Raw genomic sequence first — 21480 nt, 5'->3', positions numbered from 1 at the left:
GCCAGGCAGGGGAGTAGCAGCTACTGGTATTCCACAGGGTCACCCGAGTGAGAGGAGAAGCAGGGCAAAGCCTGGACTCCCTGTCTGCCACAGGCCTCCCGAGGGGAGGGGGGTTGGTGGGTGCTCCACGCAGGACCCTCAGCACCAGCAGGCTTTCGAAGAGTTCGCTGGGCCCTCAGGTTTGCCCTCTTCCTCCTCCAGCTCGGCCAATGCCAACTCGTTGCTGGCGCGTGTCCGGAGACCATCCAGCTCCTTCCTGTGGGCCTGCAGCACCAGCTCCGTCAGCCGCGTGAAAGACTGGGAAACCAAGGGCGGCGGGTGAGTGGGGTGCTGCCTCCTCTTTCCCCTGCAGCCCGGTGGCTGCCCCGGGGGGTGGGGGGTGGGGCTCGTCCTCTGACCCGCCGCCTCCCCGCTCTGTGCTACTCCTCGGGACTGGGCCACAGAGGCAGGGCTGCGGGGCTTCGGGGCTCTCACCTCTTTAATGTTGAGGTTGGTGCAGGCACTTGTTTCATAGAAGTCCATGCCATACTCCTTAGCTAGCTGCAAGAAAAGAACATTCCTGAAAGGGAGTCAGTGAGGGAAGGGAGGTGCCCACAGCATCTGGCACACACTTGTGCCACAGCCCTCACGGCCCATGCTGAGCTGTCACTTCTCAGACCAGGCGGGAGCTCCTTCCAAGACACAGGCCAGCCGAGAATGAGAGGACACTCCACAAAGCCCCACCCACACCCCCAGCCACCTCCCGGCGCACACACATACATTGGGAGGCAAAGATCCCCCAATCTTGTGCAGGATGTGGAATTAATGACAAACCCGGGCTTTGGGGTCAAAGAGACCCAGTCTTAAGAGGCCAGTGCCGCCACTCAGCAGTCGGACGACCTTGGACAAGTCACAGACTCTAAGCCCGGCGCTGCCATCTGTTAAAGGGGGATGAGGGTGTCTATCAACCAAAGTCACGGAATGACTGAAAGAGGTCATGCGTCTCAAAGCATTTGCTTAGTGCCGGCCATCCATACAGTGCTCGATAAATACTATTCTAGGAGGGTTTATTCTAGTAGGGTTTGCCTCTACTTTCAGATTTTTCAGTGATCCTGCATTATTTTTGTATACCAAAAAATCCATTTTATTTTAAGCGCTATGGACAGAAAGAGGGAGAAAAAAGCTCTCGAGGCCCTCAGAGTGGGTGGATGACTCCCGTCTCCATGGTATCCATCCTTCTGGCCTCTGGGAGGGCTGGGTCCCTCGGCACCACCTTGCTACCCTCCCTTCTCCGTGGCTTCTCCGACCGTGAGCTTTTCCTCCCTACCCCTTCCCAGTATCAGGACAGGGGTGGGGTACCTGTAGATAGCAGCCGTGCCAGGATGCTGCTGGGGAAGCCAGCGACTCGGAGCCCTTCCTCCCCATGAACACTGGAATGACCTCTTTAGCAGAGGATAATCCTTCTCTGGGGCCCTTAGAGTTGGGAGAGGGGCTGCCCGAGAGGTCTTTGTTTTAGGATGGGCCCCAAATCACTGTCCCAAAGGACAGAAAGCAAACTCTCAAGGATGGCAACTGGCCCGGAGCCTCGGGGAACTGTGGGAGGTGCAGGGTTCCTGAGGACGGGGACAGAATCCTGGCTCCCAGCTCTCAGGACTGGCCCTGGCCGCAGGAGACGTGAGCGACGGGCAAGGCCAGCTTGCTCCACTTACCTGCTGCCCTTGCTCCCTTCCCACCTGCCGCTTCTGCTCTTCATCAGCCTTATTCCCTATAAGGATCTTCTGGACACCTTCTGGTGCATACTGGGGACAGAGGACAGGCAGAACCACCAGTGAGTGCTGCGTTTCCCCCCCCCCCCCCCGCCGGCCTCCACCATAGAGGCTTCTGGCCTCCACACCAGCACCAAGATCCAGAGCCCTAGGGACAGAGCAGGCTGACTGGGTGCAGGCACGAGGCTAACCCCAGGGGGCCCAGAGGGCTGTCACGGGACAGCTTAGGGTGGGAGACACTCTGGCTATTCCTGGTACTTCCTGGGGTTAGATAGCTGGTATCTGAACTGGCAAGGACGTTGCACTTAAGTCCACCCCCTCATTCTACAGGTGAAAAACTGGGGACTCCGCAAATTCATATGGCTTGCCCAAGGCTCCAGAGCCAGGACTAGAACCCCAGTCTCACGATTCCTCCTGCTCCTGAGATTTCAGGAAGGACAATGGTCACAGGGTAGGTTCTGACCTAACTTATTTCCAAGGAAGCAGCAGCCATGGAGGCCTGGCTGGGCGCAGGGCATGGATGGCGTGGCAGCTTGGGCTTCTTCCCCATGTCTTACTCACCCAGAGGTCTTCATCCAGGGCTGGGAAAGGCAAGGTCTCCTGGGAGTGTTTGCTCACCAACCCCGAGAGCTTCGGCCCTTCCCATCTGGCCCTCACTTCGCCTTCCCCTCTGAGGCACCCTTCCCCCACCCCCAACGGTGAGGCAGCATCTCCTACCTCATCCACATCACTGACCCACTTCATGATGTGCTGGTAAGAGCGCTCGCTGCTAATGTCGTAGACTAAAAATATTCCCTGCGAGGGAGAGAAGGAGCGAGAGATGGGGGAGGTAGTTGCACACAGAGACAGTGTACAGGCATGGGTCCAGAAGCACGTGTGGTACCTTAAATGCTGGGTCCCACTCTCCCTTCTCCCTGCTTAGCATAATGAGGATCCTTCGGCACCCAGAAACTTCTCCTTCTCTCTCATACCCCCAAAGCTATTGTGCCCTAGGCCTATCACAGAACTCTCTGAGGTAGGAAGGCACCAAATCTTCGGACTGGGGTCTTTGGCCCAGGGTGGAGGGTGGGGATGAGGCTGGGGGACTTGCCTGCGGTGTGTGCTCAGAGAGTAACTGATGAGTGCGTGATGGCGGCCCTCCCCAGCAGGCACTCCGAGGGCCCTACTCTGGGAGTTGGTGGCACAAATATCTCAAACGCCCAGAGCTGGGAGTGTGGATGCCAGCGTCCCACCTCCAACCCTGAAAATGGTGGCTCACCTGGGCCCGTCGGTAGTACTGCTTTGTGATGGTCTGATATCTCTCCTGCCCCGCTGTGTCCCTGCCGTAGAAAGCCAGGCCATCAGAAGAGCAGGGACCATGGAGCCGGAGGGGAAGGGGTGAACAGGAGCTGGGAGACCCTGTGCCCTTGCAGGAAAGACTGGGGAGCTACAGTGTGAAAAATCAGGAGCTTTGATCCCCAAAGGGGTCTGAACATACCCGACTCTGCAGGAGAGAGGCCTGATTATCTGGTGCTGACAGGGCTTACGGGGGCCTTGTCAACTCTATCAGGGCCAGGAGCCCCAAACAAAACTGGGCCTTGGGCAACTCTCTTTAGAATTGGGCCATTGTGTTCAGACAGGTTGGACTGCTCCACCTCCCGTCCCTGTGGGGCCTCTGGGGCCTCTCAAGGCAACGCCCATAGCATTCTCCAAACTGGAAGCAGCTCCAAAGGCTGGCGAAGGCTGCGCTTGCAGAAACCTCAGGCTTAGAGAGCCACAGCGGCCCCCTGTGGCTACTGGTGGGAAGTGTACCATGCCGTCCTGGGGATCTCTCCCCAGGGTCCATCCTCAGTGTGGGGTGTAACTCTCCCTCCCATGCACTGTGGCATGGCCCAGGGGCAAAGTCTCATCCTAAAACAAACCCACACTCGTTAGTTTGCCAATTCCTTCTAATTCCTGCCTTTGGGTGACTTGTGGCCAATCCCATGCAGTTTCCTAAGAAAAAGAGATTAAGGCTCATAGGAGCATGAGGTGGGCTTTGAGACATCTGCTTCTCTCGGTAGAAGAGGCGGCCTGTTATCCCAGATGCAGCCTCGGGATTTTCACACATGGCAGTGGTGGCCAGGGGAGCAGCCCCATGTCTCTCCTCCTCCCCGACTCACCAAATCTGTATTCGTACTTTGATGCCATCTACCTCTATGGTCTTCATCTTAAAATCCACGCCTGGGGAAAGGAAGACAGCAAGGAGGTTAGGAACAGTACTGCTGAGACTGAATAGTAAAGGCCCAGGGCACTCGTACTGGAAGGGATTCCCTATGGCTTAATATGGCAGAAAGATGGCATGAGGTAAAGGCCTTCTTGAGCCAAAGATTGACCCTAAGGAAGTATCTGGGGCTTTGAAGGGGGCTTCCCTTCCTCCTTGGCCTGAGAGTTGCCGCCAGTAAAGGGCAGGGGTGGGAGGGGGAGCGGGTACAGGAGGAGGGCAGAGTGAGTACGGGGGAATCCACTCCATCTACTGCCTCACTCAACCCCCAGATGTGTCTCCCTCTCCTCAGTGTGAGGTCTTCCTATTTACACTTCTGGAGGGAACTGCGGGTATTTATCTATCTCCCCCTGGAACTCAAACCCCTAGGAATAGCAACCTACCTAGTTGGCCTGTTTTGTCTTTTTTTTTTTCTTTCTCTGCCTTATTAATAACCAGGAGGGGATGTGGTGCTGTCGTGAATGTGGGTAAGGCGCAGGGACCCTAGCAGAGGCCCACCAAGAAGGCCTGGTGGCTCTGCTGTTAACTAGCCCCCACTTACTGGAGGAGGCACTGTACTCCTTTATTTAGAAGGAGATGGGCTTTGAAGCCAGGCCTGAGCTTGAATCCTGACTCTTGCCACTTTGGTCATAGCTATGACTTCGGGCACCTTGCTTCTCTGAGCCTCCACTTCCTCATCTGCAAAATGGGGAAATCACCAATCATTTCAGAGGGTGGATAAGAAGACCAGATGAGATACAGGGCCCAGGACCTGGGAGACACTCCGTTGACTGCCAGTTACCACTATACCCTAGTACAGTCCTGGTCTGTTGTGGGTGCTTGTAAGTGACGACCAGCGACCGGAGGACCAGGCAGTGACGCAGCATGCTGCTGGGGGAGAGAGGGGAGGACAGACAGGCTTCTCAGGCTCATGGGCCCAAGGCTCAAGGAACTCAGCTGCCGCAAGACCCAGGAAACATAAGGCATTTGGTAAAGCGGCCCAAGGCAGAAACGTATTTGGGGAAACTTGCAGGACGAGTCAGCAGCAGCTGCAGCAGGCAAGCTTTAATCTGAGTGATGACAGAGAGGAGGGGAGACATTTTCATCACCACGCCTCTTCCCAGCTCCAACTGTGCCCGGGCACTGTGCCCAGTGAGGCAGGAGCTCTATCGAGTAGCTTAATTAAGCTTAAGTCTCAGTGTACTCCCTGGAGACAGGTCAGGAATGGGCAGCATTAACCCGTTTTCAGGTGGAGAACACAGTCAAGGCAGAGTTCCAGATGGACGTAGTCACCAGGCTGCACGGCCCAGCCCCAAAGGGCCCCCCCCAGGTACCAGAGTCCCCACCACCCCACTGTCCCCCTCAGCATTAGTTCTTCACCACTGGGGGTGCTTCTCCCCTTCTCTGGCTTCCACAAATACAGACGGATCCAATTCAGGCTCTTCCCTCTCCCCGTCAGGACCAACCATCGTTTAACCGGAGGGGAGAGAAAGATTCCGAACGGGCAACCCAAACTGGACCAGGGTGGTCAGACAGGAATCATTTTCCGCCTGCCCGAGCTGACTCATGGCTGTTGAGCTGCACTCTTCCAAATGGGCAATGTCTGGCCACCATTCTTCTGAGTGTGCTGAGAAAGCGAGGGTGAGGAGCACCGGGCCTTGGTGGGGGCAGGGGCGTGCTCACCCTCTCCTCAGATAGACAGTTGTCAAGAATTTGCTTCTTGCCCTCCCCGGCATAGAAGGGAATCAGGAAATTCTTGTTCTTTCATGGACAGTGAGAACCAGCAATTTGGTTCATCTTACAATCAACCTAGCTCATTATCATACTAGTCCAGCAGGCCTGGTCCAGGACAGTGCCTTATGCAGAGGGGTCACAAGGTGGCAGGGAGGGAGACAGAAGGTTCTACCTTCCCTTTATTCCATACACTTCTATGGGAACTTACTATGTGCCCTGCACAGGACTAGGTGCAGAGTGGTAGAAAGGACATAGGATCCCTGACCTTACAGAGCTGAGTGGGAAGGAGACAAAGGCCCAGAGAGGTAAGATAACTAACCCAAGGTCAGCACAGCAGGCGGCAGAGATTCGAACACAGGCCTGTTAGGTCCCAGAGCCCGTGCGACCCCCAGCACTGCTTCTCAGGGCAATGAGAGCTGTGTATTAATGAGACGCGGAGACTTATCTATGCTGATTTCTCTGTAGGTCCTGAGGCTCAGCCAGGGAGGAGCTCCCACCACTAGGGGACTCCACCGGAGAATGTAAGCAGGTGTTAGAAGAGGCAGCTACCCTGGGAGTGAGCGCTGGGCTTGGATTCCTTCTCCTGCTTCCCTCACTTCTTACCGGTGTGGCCAGGGACTGAGGCTGAGGGATTTGGGGGGCCCACAGCACCCCCACACCCATCCTCTCACAACTTAGGTCTTCCTGACTGACCACCCAGTAAAATCTGTGGAGCTTGAAGAAAGTGCTTCCATTTTGGCTATTCACAGGTACGAAGCAAGAAACAGGGTAAGTCTAGGCCTTTTGAGGGATTTTCTTTCTCCCACCCACCTTTTTTTTTTTAAGATTTTATTTATTTATTTGACAGAGAGAGAGAGAGCGCACACAAGCAGTGGAGGCAGCAGAGGCAGAGGGAGAACCAGACTCCCCATGGAGCAGGGAGCCCGATGCAGGGCTCGATCCCAGGACCCCAAGATTATGTATGAGCTGAGCCGAAGGCAGACGCATAACGACTGAGCCACCAGGCGCCCCCACTTTTCTCTAATAAAAAAAAGATGAACAGCCCAGTGATCTTCTAGTGGACTCTATTCTTTCTACCCTCCCTGGTCCCATAGCCTGGATCTCCCACTGTGTCCACCTACCAGTCCACAGCCCACCATGCCTTTGCCCACCCGTGGCCCCTCCATCTGCGTGGCTGTTAGTCTTCTCCTGCTGTTGAGCACTGCAGGTCAGTCAAGATGCTGGCCTGGATGGTCGCCCACAGACTCCTGCGTTCTCACCGCAGTGGGGCCCTTGTAGCTGCTGGTTCCCCGTTTATAAGGGAGTGCCCATACCCCTCCCCACAGCCACCGTCCCCTCGCTGAAGGCCTCAGCCCTCGTGCGCCCCCCTCCTCAGGGCCACTCACTCAACAGGGCTCCTTCTCCACGCTCCAGGGGTGAGCCGAATGCGGCCTGATGAAGCCGGTCCTGAGGCCCACCTCACTTCCTCAGAGTGGGCCTCTGTTCTCTCCACCTTCCTTGGGGAAGAGACCTCTATCCTTCTCAAGCCTCAGCTCTCAGCTCCTCATCAGCCCCCTCTGGGTGCTCGTCCTAACGGTCCGGCCCCTTTCTGCTGAGGAGGAGAGATACACTCCCCCCACCTCCAACCCCTGTGTGTTCTCCCTCCGGCTCCTCCAGGGTAGCCCTCCTCAAACGCCAAAGTGCACGCAGACCACTCGGGGACTGTGTTAAGATGCAGCTTCTAGAAAGTGGTTCTCAAAGTGTGGTCCCCCGACCTGCAGCATCAACATCAGCCGGGGATTGGTAGAAATGCAAATTCTTGAGTCCCACCTCAGACCGATGGAATCAGAAACTCTGGGGGCGGGGCCCGGGAATCTGCATTTTAACAAGCTCTCCAGGTGATTCTAATGCATGCTGCAGTTTGAGATGTGGGCTGAAGCTTTGCACCGGAAGTGCCAGCTGAGGCGGCATGGGCGCGCTCCCATTCTCCCGCCATTCTCCCAGCGTGCTTTGCAGGTGCTCAGCTTTAGAATCCCCTGGGCTGATTGTTTTTTAAATGCTGCTACCTTGACTGGCCTAGACCCACTGAATCAGAATCTGAGGGCAAGGGCCAGAGACCTATATTTTTAACAGGGTGGCAGGGGATTTTTAGAAGAAAGTTTGAGCTATGATATAGTGAAAGAGCTATCCGTCAGCCTTGGAATCAGAAAGACCTGGGTCTGAATCCAGATTCTGGCACTTGCTGTGTGACTTTGGGCAACTTTCAACTTCTCTGAGCCTCAGTTTTCTTCCTGTGGAATGAGAATACCACTGGCCTCCTTGGGGCTGTTGTGTGATGTGGATTAGGCCATGGATGTGAAGCACCTGTGCACAGTAGGAAGCACTCCTCTCCTTCCTACCTTCCCTCTGCTGAATAACCGCTTCCCAGCGAGCGGCCAGGCAAACCAACCCAGAGAACCTTGGTTGTGGAAAGGGTTACCCAAACGCCCTTGCTGGTCCAGGGACCGGTGGCATCAACATCATCAGGGAGCATGTCAGAAAAGCCACTCTCCAGGTCCACCCAGACTAGTTTGAGAAGCACTGTCTAGCCCATCTCGAGGCAGAACCACACCCAATCTATGATCCTCTTAATTATACTTGCCTCGCACCCCTCAGCTAAGGAATCCAGAGGCCTCAGTCCTCGTGCCAGCCCTGTGAAGCAGGGAAGAGTGGTGATAACCACTGGAGGCACAGGGAGGCCGGGCAACTCCCTCCTGCTCCCACACCCAGTGGCTGAGCCAGAACCAGAGGAGGACTGGCCTCCTGACAGCCATGTGGGTGCCGCTCCCTCGACCAGCGGCTGCGGAATCTTACCGCCTTTCCTGTCTTGCCCTGGCATGCCCCATACCTGTTCTGCTCTGATAAGGCATCTAGAAGCGAGGCCCTGGGCACTGGGGGAGCAAGCCCACCATAGGCTAGTTTCAGGGGACCCCTGGCTCTCTGAGACAGGTCATGATTGCACTCAGCCCGGATGCATCACCCTGCAGAGAGCCACATCACTGTCCCCAGGCACAGGGAACACTGTGGTGTGAAGAAACAGCCTCACCGCCTCCACACCGCTCCAGCAGACATTCCTGAGGACACGGGGGGCCCTGGCGGAGAAAGTCAGGAAGAGGGGGCCCTCTGCCAACCAAGTACTGAAAGCACAGTGGGCCGCTCACCATTTTTCTCAGCACCTTGGATGTGCCAGTCATGGTGTCTCTTCCGGCTGCAACTGCCGGGCGCAAAGCTGCTCAGGGAAGCAGGGCTGGGTACAGTGTGTTCTCTGTGGCAAAGCAGCTCCTAACTGGACCAGAGGTGGATATCTGACCACAGAAGGCTGGTCCATCAGTGGGCTTGCTGGGGACCCCCAAGGGGACCTGGCCAACATGGGCAAGGGGATCTAGCTAAGCCGATCAGACCAGCTCCCTCCAGACGGTGCTGAGGGGATTGGTCAGCTGGTAACAAGAAGAACATGAGGCAGATGTGCAGAGAAGCACAGATGCCGAAAGACAGAACACGGTGGCCAGAGTGGGGGCTGGGGGCGCTGGATCCTGGCACAGACCCCACCTTCCAGCCCCTGGGTATCCTCAGAGCACACCTGCCTTCCCTAGGGAAGCCCGAAGGCACCTCAGGATTGCCTGAAGATCCACAGCCTGTGTCTGCCCAGCTGCACCAAGGCCGGCGGGCAAGGGGTTTCAACTTTGGGGCTGGGAGGGAAACACCCCCAAATTCCCTGCTTGTTGCTGCCTCCTAGTTTTTGTCTTCTAGCCCCAACCAGGTGTAAAGTAGCTAAGGGCCAGAGAGTATATTTTGTATTTGACAATATTTTTTGTTTTGAAAAGCTCTGCCTCCAACCCAGCAGAGCGCCGGGCCCAGAGCACGAGGAGGGTGGGCGCCCGTGGCCCGGGTGCAGGGACGCGCGTCCTGCCACATGAACGCCTCACAGGCATCGGCAAGGAAAGCTCCTCAGCGCCAGTGCCTCCCGCTAGGACTGTGGACGCGCTGCCCTCGCTGCACTGGCGGCCTCTGGCTCTTCCTGGCTCGGTGCGGACAGCCTCTGCCTCTCCAGCAGCCACCCCCGGAGACCACGAGGCCGCGAGCAGAGCGTGGAGCGCGGTGACGGGGCCGCTGGCAGAGAGCAGGAGGAGGGGCCGAGGTTGGCCTGCGGGTCCTGGGGGCTGGAGCAGGACAGAGGCACAGGACAGCGGGGATGGCTCACCGGGGGCGGTAACACCGCAGCTCCCTTACCGCGCCCTCAGCCTGGCGGTGAGGGGCTGAGACGACTGGGAAGAAGGGAACGGGGCACATTCAGGGGGAAAGAACAGCCCTTCCCATCACCGTGTGCCTCCAGAGAGAGCCCTGGGGAGCATGGAGGGGGAGGGTAAGAACACAACCGTGTGGTCAGAGTTCGCTTCCCATCCCCCCTTTCCCACACATTGCCCGTGGGGTCTTCTTACTCCCTCTTGGCTGTTTCTTCACCTGTAAAATGGGAGTGACAATCCCAGTTGTGGGAGAAGGTGCAAAGCCCATGACACAGGGCCTGACACACAGAGTTTTATGAAATGTTAGCTGAAGAAGCTGTCAGCTCCTGAGGGGATGAGGAGATCAGGCAGCCCAGGGTCACAGTGCGGGGCACAGACAGACAGAGCTCTGGGAAGGAGGAGGGGCTCACACTGGGGAGGGAAGAGGGGGAGGAGGGCAGGGAGGTGACACAAGGGGCCAGCGCTCAGCCACAGTGTTCCAACAAAAAGAGAGAATGCCACCCACCGTGGAGCCCAGATGTCCCCCTTCCTACAAAGTTCTGGCAACGTTCGGGTGTGCCCACTGGCAGGCCAGCACCTAATGGGTTAACGTCAGGTGCCAGCTTGCCTGTCTGCCAAGTGCTACATGTTTCAAGTGGAAATAAGTTTCTTTCTGGGTGCCAAATGTTATCACTGTGATCAACCACAGCCCAAAGGACCAGCAGGGAGACTCGAGCCTTTTCATTAGCAATGAGACACCACAACAAGAACAACTTAATACACCTGAAACTCAAGGCAGACACCTGATCCCTGGAGCTGTGCTGGCTCCAGTTACCAAGCCCAGGGCCCAGGAAGGCCCCCTGCCCCTTGCTGGCAGGCAACCAGCATGTGCTGGACATGTGGGGCTCACGCGGGCTGTGGCAGGAGGTCACCTCCAAAGAGGTCACCCTGAGCAACCCCAAAACAAGCTTTGGGGAAAGGCAGACCCTGTGGGGAGATGCCACCCCAAACAAGGCATCAGAGTGATCCCCATTTCAAAACCCACTTCCCTCGGCAGGGGAGAAAACCCGTAACACCAAGAGACCAATGACACCATCATCCCCCTAACTGAGGGCCAGATGAGGGGAGGAAGGGAGACAAGAACAACACAGAAGGTGAGCTAAGAGACAAATCTCATGAGAAGATTCAAGACAAAGGCTCCCGGCACACCAAAGTCCCTCCTACCACGTAGGCGCGCGGAGAGGGGAGAGCGTCGTTGCCCCAGACCTGCTACTTGCTGTGTTCCTCTTCCTTCTGTCCGGGGACAACCGCCTCACTCTCTGCTGGGCTGCACGCTGCCACCTGACTCCCTCCTCTTAGCCACTTGCAGACTGACTGTCCCTCACACTGGCCTCGCTCTGGGGAGGAGAGGCACCAGGTTCTCTCAGCAAATGCATTAGTCAGCATTTGCACCCGCTCGCTCTGGGAGGGGTGGGAGGCAGCAGTAAAAGCAGCAGCCCTGGTGTTTGGCAGACAGAATCCTGATCCTCGAGCTCCAAGGCCGTGTTTTAACCTCCAGGACCCTGAGTCAGTGGCTCTGATTTGGATGCCACCCACAAGAAAGACTGCAGATTTCAGAGTGATACTCTAACCCTCCTTTCTTTTTTAAGATGCAAACAAAAGCATGCACACACACACACTCTCTCTCTCTCAATGTGATCAGAGGTGACATGGGGACCAGGACAACTCTAGAGATTACCACCTGCAATAAAATCTTGAAGGGCCAGTCTTTGGAAACCCAGGGCCCAGAAACCCAGGGGCTATTATCACGGAGAAGGATTTTCCAGTCGAACACGGAGTCCCATGAGGCTGGAAGGAATGCTTGTCCCCAGTGCCTGAGCCCTAGGTGCTTTCCACTCCAGAGCCCCTGGCAGTGGAGTGGTCCTGGAAGTCACTCCAGCAGCCAGGCTGAGCTGATGGGAATTGTCTAACACCCCCAGTGACTCCGAGCGACAGACAATACTGACCTTAGTCTAAGCCCCGGCCCCCTCATCTCTGCATTCATCAAAGAGTACCCCGCTCATGCTTTCTGGCTGCCTGCTATGTCTGAGCTTCCCCATAGGACATTTATCTGAGCAGAAGAGCTAGACGCTACTGGAAACTGCTTGCCCTTTGCAGAATTCTCCCCCTCTTCTCAGTCCCAAACACACGGGTAGCATAGTGAGTTTCTCGTTGTCTCTGAGTTCCAAGACACCAGTACTAGCTGCAGCTGCCCTCGGGAAGAGCAAAAGTCCTCAAGGAAAATGCATGCGTGCATTCATTCATTCATTTATGCCTTCATTCAAACACGCTGTTATTGAATGCCTACGATGTGCCAGGAACTGAGCTAGGTACTAGAAGGCACAGCCATGAAGAATACAGAAAGATCCTTGTCTTCAGAGAGCTTCCATTCTAGTAGGGAGGACAGATAATAAGCAAATTAATCAATACTTTCAGAGTGATGTTAAGGGGCAAAAGCAGAATAATGGAATAGAGACTGAGGAGATCCATGTGAAAGCTGCTTTAGATTGGCTGGTCAGCGAAGACCTTTTAAAGTAGGTGACATCTGAGCTGAGACCTGAGTGACAAGAAGGTGCTATCACAAAGATCTGAGAGACAAGGGCCCCAGGCAGGAAAAACAGCAAATATCCCTCAGGCAGGAACATATTTCAGTCAAAATTGAAGTTCCTCAGAAGAGAAAAGGAAGAGGGATTCACATTACTCTTTCCTTTGTTATAAAGCCTGGGGCGGGGGGGGGGGGCAAGGGGGGTGGGGGGAGAAGCACAGCAAGACCCTTCCCTTCTCTGGGATCTCAGAGGGATCCAGCCTCATGTGTGCACATGTGTGTGCACGCACACACACATATACACACATAAACATACATATACACCTACGCCTACATATACACATATACCTGCATATACACATACAAATGCACATACATATACACATACACCTACATATACACATATACCTACATATACACATATACCTGCATATACACATACAAATGCACATACATATACACCTACACCTACATATACACATACACACCTACACCTACATATACATATACACCTACACCTACATATACACATACACACCTACACCTACATATACATATACACCTACATATACACCTACACATACACATACACATACAAATACACATACATATACACATACATATAAACCTACACATACACCTACATATACACATACACCTACATGTACACATACACCTACATGTACACATACACCTACATGTACACATACAAATACACATACTTACACACCTACACCTACATATACATATACACCTACATATACACCTACACATACAAATACACATACATATACACATACATATAAACCTACACATACACCTACATGTACACATACACCTACATGTACACATACACCTACATGTACACATACAAATACACATACTTACACACCTACACCTACATATACATATACACCTACATATACACCTACACATACAAATACACATACATATACACATCCATATAAACCTACACATACACCTACACATATACATACACCTACATGTACATATACACCTACATATATGTGTACACATACACCTACATGTACACATACACCTACATACACACATACACCTACATGTACACCTACACCTACATGTACACATACATATACATATACACATACACATACACTTGTTTGGAGGATCTAACCTGAAGAATGTACCAAGAAACTTCTCAAACTTGGGGCCAACTTGGGGACTCCTTGCTCCCCACTTTATGATGGGATCTCTATATTGAATCGCTCATATATGTAAAGCACATCTGTTCCTGTGCACATAGTAGGTACACTGAATAGGTACTCAGGGCAAGCCAGTTCCCTTCCCACTGCCACGTGCACAAACCTACATAGGGCCTCTGGGACACATGCCATGTACTCCAGCTAACCCTGGCCTGCTCCCCTCTGGCAGACCCCTGACCTGGGCCTTGCCTCCCTGAGCCTGCTCCTGAGTGGTCAGTGGGCACCACCGAGGCAGCCAAGACCTGCCAAGCTACGGACCACTCACCCTTCCGCCCTCCTCCTGAGCCTCTTCCTAGGCAGGGCCACGTTGACAGGCAGTAGAAGGTCCCCAGAGAAAAAGACTGGGGTTGGGAGCCTCAGGAGCAAGCGTCTTGTAGGGGGCAGGGCCTCCAGATGTGTCTGCCTTCACACAGAGCCAACAAAGCTAACTCTTAGCAAGGATCTAGTTGAACAAAAGCTGGTACGACCATGGCCCGCCACTACCAACTGGCCCAGCCAGGCAGAAGAGTAGAAGCCCCAAATTATGAGGTGTTCTCCACAGCACCTCCTCCCCCACCCTTTGCCCCCTGAGGAACCACCCCAATGCCACTTCTTCTGTGAAGCCTTCACCAACCAACCCAGGAGGAGTTTATCACCTCTCTGTGATTCCCAAGCGTCCTGACGTTGCTTTTGCATACTGCTCTGCTTGTCTGTTTGGATGCCTGACTTCCCAACTGTCTGCACTATGAGCTCCCAGAGGGCAAAATAGCCTCTTACTCATTTCACTTTCCCATTGCCTGGCAGAAGGCGGATATAATAATACATATTATTCAATAAAATGGAATAAAGGAAAGAAAAAATGGATGTGTGGGTGAGTGAGAGAATAAATGAGTGAATGAATGAAGTCAGTACATCCCAGGAGAAAAGATCAGTGAGAAAAACTTTTGAGAGTGATCGGGGGATGACCCACATTTTGAAGCCAACTGTCAGCCTTCTCTACAGATTACGGGGCCCTAGTCACTGAGTTCTCAGTAAATATGTTCTCAAAATAGTAATATGGGAGGGCAACACTCAGATCTCACCCTCCAAGGTCCCCCAGCCAGACTCCCCAATCCTAGCCCCTGACAGTTCCCCAGTGGGTCATGTCAAGGAGGCAGACTTGGCTGACAGCAGAGGCACAAATGTTCCTCCGTCCCAGAGCCCTTGGTGCACTGGAGAGAAGTTTGCTTGGCAGCCTGTGGAAGGGTCTTCTGGGATGAGCAAGGGCATGCCCCAAGCTGGTCTGGAGAAACTGCAGAGGAAGTGGTTCAAGTTTGGGCCACTTGCACGCAAGATGTGAGCCATCAGTGTTCTTGGGGCCTTTGTTTCCCCTGTTATAAAACCAGGCTGATGATCAATCCTCTCTTCCTCAGTGGGAGGAATGAAAATGTCCAGGAAGCTCCATGGCCCCCGACAAAGCACACTGCCCAGGCAGGAGAGCCAAGGAGAGGTCACACGCCTGTGCAGAAAATTGGCAGTTTTACAAGGAAACGGGCACAAATATTAGATTACAGAAGAAGGCCCTCTGAGAAGAACTGGCAATCAGGGTAGAAGGGTAATGGCCAAATATCGACTTTTGTGCTATAAAGCTCATCACCAAGATGTCTGGGGAGCGGGGGAGGATGGGAGGAGAACAGGAGGAGAATGGGAGCGGGGAAGGGGCAGGCATCTGGGCCCTCCAAGCCCGGGGGGCGGGGGGCGGGGGGGGCGGCTGTGGGGAGCCGGGAAGGCCGGGAAGGTGGTACGGGTGCGCAGAGCAGCTGAAATAAAAGCGTCGGAGGGTTTCAGAGCTGTTCTCAGGGATCACATCCTTGGGGCGCGGGGTGTGCCAAACGGGGGCCTGAGGCAGGGTGACACCAGACAGCGCCCCCTGTCCTATCCTCCCAGGCCACCTGTCTCCCCGCTCCTCCCCGCTCCTCCCCGCTCCTCCCCACCTCACCCTCCCGTCCCAGAGCCTCGCACTGCTCGGGCAAGGGTGGGGACCTGGCACGGAATCGGACATGAAACCCGCAGTCTACTCCTGTGACCCCCGGAGGGGAGCTGGTGCCCTGACTCCTGTCGGTCCACCGCTGGTCCCCGGCTCCTCACAGGCACCTAGCGCAGGGGGTGTTCAGTAAATAGTGCCCAAATCCCTGGATGCATGAGTGATTGGTCTCAAAACGTGTTACTGACAGTATATTAATCTCTACAACTTTCTTATGAGCTAGGAATAACAAATAATAAGAACAAGAATGGTCATAGTAATAGAATCACAGCGGCTACCATTTCATTTGAGGGCTCGGCCAAGCGCTCCATTAGCCTCTGTAATCTTCACAAGGACCTTTAAGAAAGAGTCTGTTACTCTCTTCAGTTTACAGATGTGGAGACTAAGGAAAGAGCTGTTAATAAGCGTCTGAGGGTGGCAGAGCCGGGTAAGGCCATGGGGGATCTCCTGCAAGTCTGCTCTCTTTCCATTCTCCCCATGGCTTCTCCCCTTCCTGCAGTGAGGCGCCCCTGGGCCCGCAGCGTGCACAGCTCCCCAAGCTGCAGGGGGGCGGCGCCCAGTGCCCAAGCAGGTGGATCCATGCCCCTGGGGCCTTCCCTGGCTCTGGCCCTGCCCCTCAGTCACCCGAGGCCCGAGGCCCTAGCCCCAGGCAGCCCAAGCTAGCTCAGACTGAACTTTCCGGAGAAAGGGGATCCGGCAGCAGCAAAGCCAGCCCAAGGAAGCAGCCCTGAAGCTACAGCGGTGGTTCAACCGGTCAAACCAGAAAATCACCAGGCAGCCACCTTGGAACCCAGGTGGCCTCTAAAACAAGAAGGTCTGGAGGCCATGTGACACATGTACTCCAGGAAGAGCAAGGATGGTGTTCCTTCAGCTTCGTGAGTGGCTCACATGACATTCCTGGCCACCGTGCAGAAAGGGAACCAAAGGCCCCCTGCACGTAGATGTCCAGTAGGCTGGGACACAGTCTCCCTGCCAGGGCAGGCAGCCCAGGACACATGAGGCCCTTTCAGAAGTTGCCAGCTTGACTGGTTCGAACGGCTCTCCACTTCCGGAGGGAAAGGAGAATTGGGGCCGCTGTGGAGTTTGGTGTGGCGGCCACAGGAGGGGTGTATGGCAGAGAGAAGAACTGAGCTGCTACCGCAGCCCTTGACCTGTCTCCCCGCTGAGGGTCTTAACCCCCACTCCCAGCCAGGACCCTAAGTGCCGCTGTCACCATGTCATTCCCCGGCCCAGGAACCTTCTATTCCACTGCGGAGGCCCAAGGCCCACCTCCTTAGCCAGGCCCTCAATGTCCTCTGCCCTCGTTCATCCATTAATTCAACAACATGTATGAAGCTCGAGCCTGGCCTCATACCAGGACGATGAAAACGAAGAGGACTAAGATTTGGTTTCACCTTCATGCCCTTAAAGTAGAGTCTGGGAGACAGAGAGAGAGAAACAGAGGAATGTTCTCACTCTTCCCCTAAAAACTCCCTTCTGTTCTAGCCAGACTGCCCAGAATCCCAGGAACGCCCCCTGGATTCCCACCTCTGTCATCTCTGCTCCTGTTATCCCATCTGCTCCTTCCCCTCCAGGAACGGAAAAGCAGCCCACACTGCGAGGCCTCCGCTCAGCCTCCCTTCCTTCTAGAGCCTTCCCTGCCACTTCTAGTCAGCGGGGCCTCCTCTTGGCTGGCCTCCTCTAGCCTTTTGTCACAGCAACAGCACTCTCGGTCCCCTCCCCAGTCACTGGCTGCCTCCTGCACCCGGACATCCTTATCTAGCTGCTGGTAACGCCCCCCAAGAGCTCCGGAACAGTAACAATGATCCGGATTGATCCCCCACACGTGAGGAGTGCTTCACCAAGTGCTTCCAGATCTCGTTGTGGCCTTAGCTCTTTTTGCCTGTGTGCAGGAAAAGGTGGCCTGAATAGGTTGCTAAAATGCCTGGCACAGTGCTTTGTAGTGAATCCTTAATTAATTAGCTTAACAGGTGAGGAGGCAGCAAAGGCCATTAAGGCACGGGCTGCCCACCTGCACACGACCCCTGTCCGGGTCGGCACAGCCGCGTGGCACAGATCCAGCCCACGGCCACCTCTCTACCTGCGGACTAAAAACAAGAGGGGCAGTCAGTGCCTCAGCCGACCTGGGAGGTCTCCTCACTGCTCCTGGCAGGCCCTTCTCCGGAACGTCACGGGCTCTTAGACTAAAGGGCATCATCAGTAAGTCACAAAGGTGCCAGCCTGGGTCACATCAACATGATCCAAGGATCTGAACTCCGTCTTGGCAATAACTAGTGAAATGCCTTGTTTTCCCCATTTCACCAAAGTCACTCCGGAGAAAGGTGCCTAGATCAGTGTCCAGCATGGTAAAAGAATGTGTCTGAGACATGGAGCAGCTTGAGAGAGGTGACGACGTGTCTTATTCATCTTGCAGTCTCCAGGTCTCAGCCCTGAGCCCGGCTACAGCACCTGTGCATTTTTTTCTGAATGGATAAATTAATGACTATGAATTGGTAGTACCCATTTTCTTGGCTCCTTGATTTGCCTTCTGGCTGCCCTTTCCAACTCTGTGGGACACTCTCTGGAACCCTGCAGGGAAAGCTTTCCTTGACCATCCAGCTCTGTCCCTACGTCGTAGTTCTTACTGAAAAACATGCCCAAGACCAGGTAGAATCACAAGTGCCTTAGGTAGTGTCGAATAGAATGCAGTCAAGAAGCCCAGTGGGCAGATTTGAAAAGGCCAGTGGGAAGAAAGACAGGTTTCTTTCTTTCCCATGGAACCCAAACTCCTAAACAGTCCTCTGCGTCCTGGGAAAAGGTGGACCCAACCATCAGAAGCAGAGGAAGCCCTTGCTCAGGTTTTAGGTCAATACACCAAGGGCGTTGAGGGGATGGGCTGGGGAGTGTGCTACTGAGAGACCCCCACTCAGTTCGCTGACTCACCACCTCTAAAGTGGTCGGCCCCAGGGGGACCCTGAGGACGTCCCTGTGACCTGTGAGGGGAAACTGCACATTTGCCCCTTTGGCAGGAAGGAGGTGTCCAAAAAGGGAGAAGAGGTGGAAGAGACAAAAGGAGAAGGGCTGGTGGTTAGCAATTTGAGGGCATGGGACTTAAGGAAAACACAAGCCTCAGAAGGGCCATCTTGGGATTTCAGAAACATCGCTTCCCTCATTCGTCTGTGGGAGAGGAGACACATTTCCTAGGGGAGGCTAGCTCCCCTAACAACACTGAGCAGGAGCCCAAGAGCCTCTGAAATGAGGTGGATGAATAAAGTGCTCCAGGGAAAAAACCTAGGTCACTCCTTGGACTTGAAATGTGGGCAGAACACCAGGGTGCAAACAACTGCTCATCAGCCAAAGTCTGGGGACCAGCAGCAGCCCACAGCCCTCTGTGATACCTCAGCAGTTCCTGGCACCAAGCCCGTCCATAAAATAGCCACTGAAAGTTTCCTTAAGTGCTAACCTGCTGCCCTTCGTCCCCAAGCCAGCAACCTGTCCCCATATGCCATCTGGTTCCTCAGCCCCTCCCCTGCTCGCTCCCAGGCCTTTCCCCAATGCCTCCTCTTCCCTGAGCCTTCGCGAGAGGCATGCAGTCCTCCCTTGGCTTCCGGTCCCCTGCCCATCCCTCCCAGAGAGATAGCCCACGACCAGGCAGCGGCCCAGCCTGAGCTCCAGAACTCCTCGTAGCCTGTATGAATGGATGTGTCTGTTCTCTCACCTTAAGTCCCTTGAAGATAATGAAGCAAAGAGAGAATGAGACCCTGGGAACTCAAAGACAATGGCAACAGTAATAACTAGCGTTTATCCAGCTTCACACGTGTCCAACTTTGTGTTAAGTGCTTTTACAAACATAATCTCATTTAATCCTTACAGAACCTCACAAGGTAAGTACTGTTATTATTCCCATTCTACAGATGAGAAACGCAAGCTCCAAAGCTTAAGTGGTATTCAAGGTCACACTGTCCCAAAGTGAGGTCTCCAGGTCTATGTGACCACACAGACTGCCTCTTAACCACGGGTCTCTGTCCCTCCTGGCTCTACCTGCTCCCTCTTCTCTCTTGGCAGGGAAGGTGCGTTGGGAGGGAGGGTGGAAGCCTCGAGTGGGAGCTTAGTGCTGGGGGCGGTGGGGTGGGGGGAACCTGGGCGGTGCTGAGGCTCCTCCAGGGCAACAGCAGGGGAAGCTGTTAGATGTGGTGGAATTCCCTCAGCTCAGGCCTCCCAGAGGAGGAGGCCCCTCAGGGCTCAAGGGGGAGAACCCCCCCTCAGAGGGGGGCCACCCACGCCCTCCCAGAACAAGAGATGGCATCACAGTCCAGTCTGGGAAGCCACGAGATCTTGTCCCTCTAAAGCACAGGCTCCAGCATTGCCAGCTCAAAGCGATTTACTGGAAGGTGGGTCCTATCAGCCATCTGACCCAAGGCGTGGACAGTAAGGCCTGACCTTCCCCATCCTCCTCAGCTTCCTTCAAAACGAACCTTTTGCCAGCTGTTTTTCTGGAGCTGGTTAATAAGTGTCCCTTTCCCACGCAAACACGCTCACCGAGTCTCTGCCCTCCTCCAGGTGTCCCACCTTGTGGCTTACCTTCACAACTGTGCTCTGCAAACTCAGTCCCTTTGGCCCCTCCCTTCCTCCTGTCTTCCCCCTCCTGGCTCCACACTGGGTCACCCCTGAACTGAGCGTACCCAGTGCCTCAGTGACGCGGCTCCCCACCCTGAACCCCTCTTCCAGAGCACAGGCTTTACTTCCCCTCCCCCTCTCCACCTGGGGGTGTGGGGAAGTCATTTGGGTGGCTAGGATTCTCGCTGCCCCAGCTCGGGGTACCCAGGCCTACACTCGCCCCGGTGGTCTCGGCTCCGATGGGCATGCTCCCCCAGTGCGAGGCCGGAGAACCTATCCCTAATCAGGGACCACAGCAGGGACGCCCCCACCTCCAGGACCCGCGGCTCAAGTCCCTAGGCGGCGGCCCCTCACCGGGATTTCTCCCCTGGTCCTGGCCTCCCGCGCCAACGCCTCCAGCCGGAGAGGCGGGCAGTTCTCCCGGGCTGGGGCAGGGGCCGGGGGCCGGGGGTGAGGTGGCGGGGGGGGGACGACGCGGGCCAGCTGTGGCGGTGGGGAGGGTGGGGTGCCCCTCCGGCCACCGCCCCTTACCGATGGTGGAGATGTGCGAGGAGTGGAACTCGTTGTCGGTGAAGCGGCACAGCAGGCAGGTCTTGCCCACCCCGGAGTCCCCGATCAGCAGCAGCCGGAACAGCACATCGTACTGCTTCGCCATGGCTGGGGCCGGCGCGGGCCTGGGGGCTGCGGGCGGGCGGCGGGCTCAGCCCCGCTCGGCCGCTGCCATCGCGGCGCGCCTCCGCCGGGGGGACGCCGCGGGCTGCGAGGAGGAAGCCGGGCCGGCCAGCTCGCTCGGGGCCGGGGAGCGCGGCGCGGCGGGAGCGCGGGTGGGAGGAGAGAGCGCCGGCGGCCCCCGCCCGCCCCTTCCCCTGCGCCGCCGTCGCCGCCAGCCCGCCCGCCCGCGTCCCGGGAGAGGGGGCGGGGAGCGCGCGCCGGAGCGCGGCGACCCCACGGCGGGGGCCGGGCGGGGGCGAGGCGGGCGCGCTCCCCGGCCCGAGGGTGCGCCGCCGGGGCTGGAACCCGGGCCCTCCCAATCCCCGTGTGCAGGACCCGCGAGCCCGGGGAAACGGTGCGGACGTTCTGAATGCGGGAGTTGAGGTGAGCTCCCACCCGGCC

The 21480-nt window shown here is 55.7% G+C and overlaps 1 protein-coding gene across 1 annotated transcript; it reads right to left on the bottom strand.

Moving 5' to 3' along the window:
* Positions 1 to 138: 138 nt before the first annotated feature.
* On the bottom strand, positions 139 to 21022 carry RAB15 (RAB15, member RAS oncogene family). Its single transcript, XM_028116590.2, has 7 exons — positions 20899 to 21022; positions 3887 to 3947; positions 3004 to 3064; positions 2463 to 2540; positions 1689 to 1778; positions 475 to 540; positions 139 to 297 (listed from the first exon to the last, which is right to left on the bottom strand). Exons 1-7 carry the CDS (start codon positions 21020 to 21022, stop codon positions 139 to 141), a joined length of 639 nt encoding a protein of 212 aa, XP_027972391.1.
* Between the last annotated feature and the right edge of the window lie 458 nt (positions 21023 to 21480).

This window comes from Eumetopias jubatus, unplaced genomic scaffold (genome assembly GCF_037043125.1).
Source record: "Eumetopias jubatus isolate StellerSeaLion01/CBP00866 unplaced genomic scaffold, mEumJub1_p1.0 scaffold_7, whole genome shotgun sequence".
Lineage (NCBI taxonomy): Eukaryota > Metazoa > Chordata > Mammalia > Carnivora > Otariidae > Eumetopias > Eumetopias jubatus.
The sequence above is the reverse complement of the archived record's forward strand: the minus strand, read 5'-3'. Positions and strand labels throughout refer to the sequence as shown.

What these genes read in the sequence shown, in the direction of transcription:
- RAB15 (XM_028116590.2), bottom strand. Translation starts at nt 21,022, where the DNA reads ATGGCGAAGCAGTACGATGTGCTGTTCCGGCTGCTGCTGATCGGGGAC. An exon ending in CTCGCACATCTCCACCATCG is followed by an intron (nt 3,948 to 20,898) that starts GTAAGGGGCGGT and finishes TCCTTTCCCCAG; the next exon opens with GCGTGGATTTTAAGATGAAG. An exon ending in AAAGTACGAATACAGATTTG is followed by an intron (nt 3,065 to 3,886) that starts GTGAGTCGGGGA and finishes TTTCTACGGCAG; the next exon opens with GGACACAGCGGGGCAGGAGA.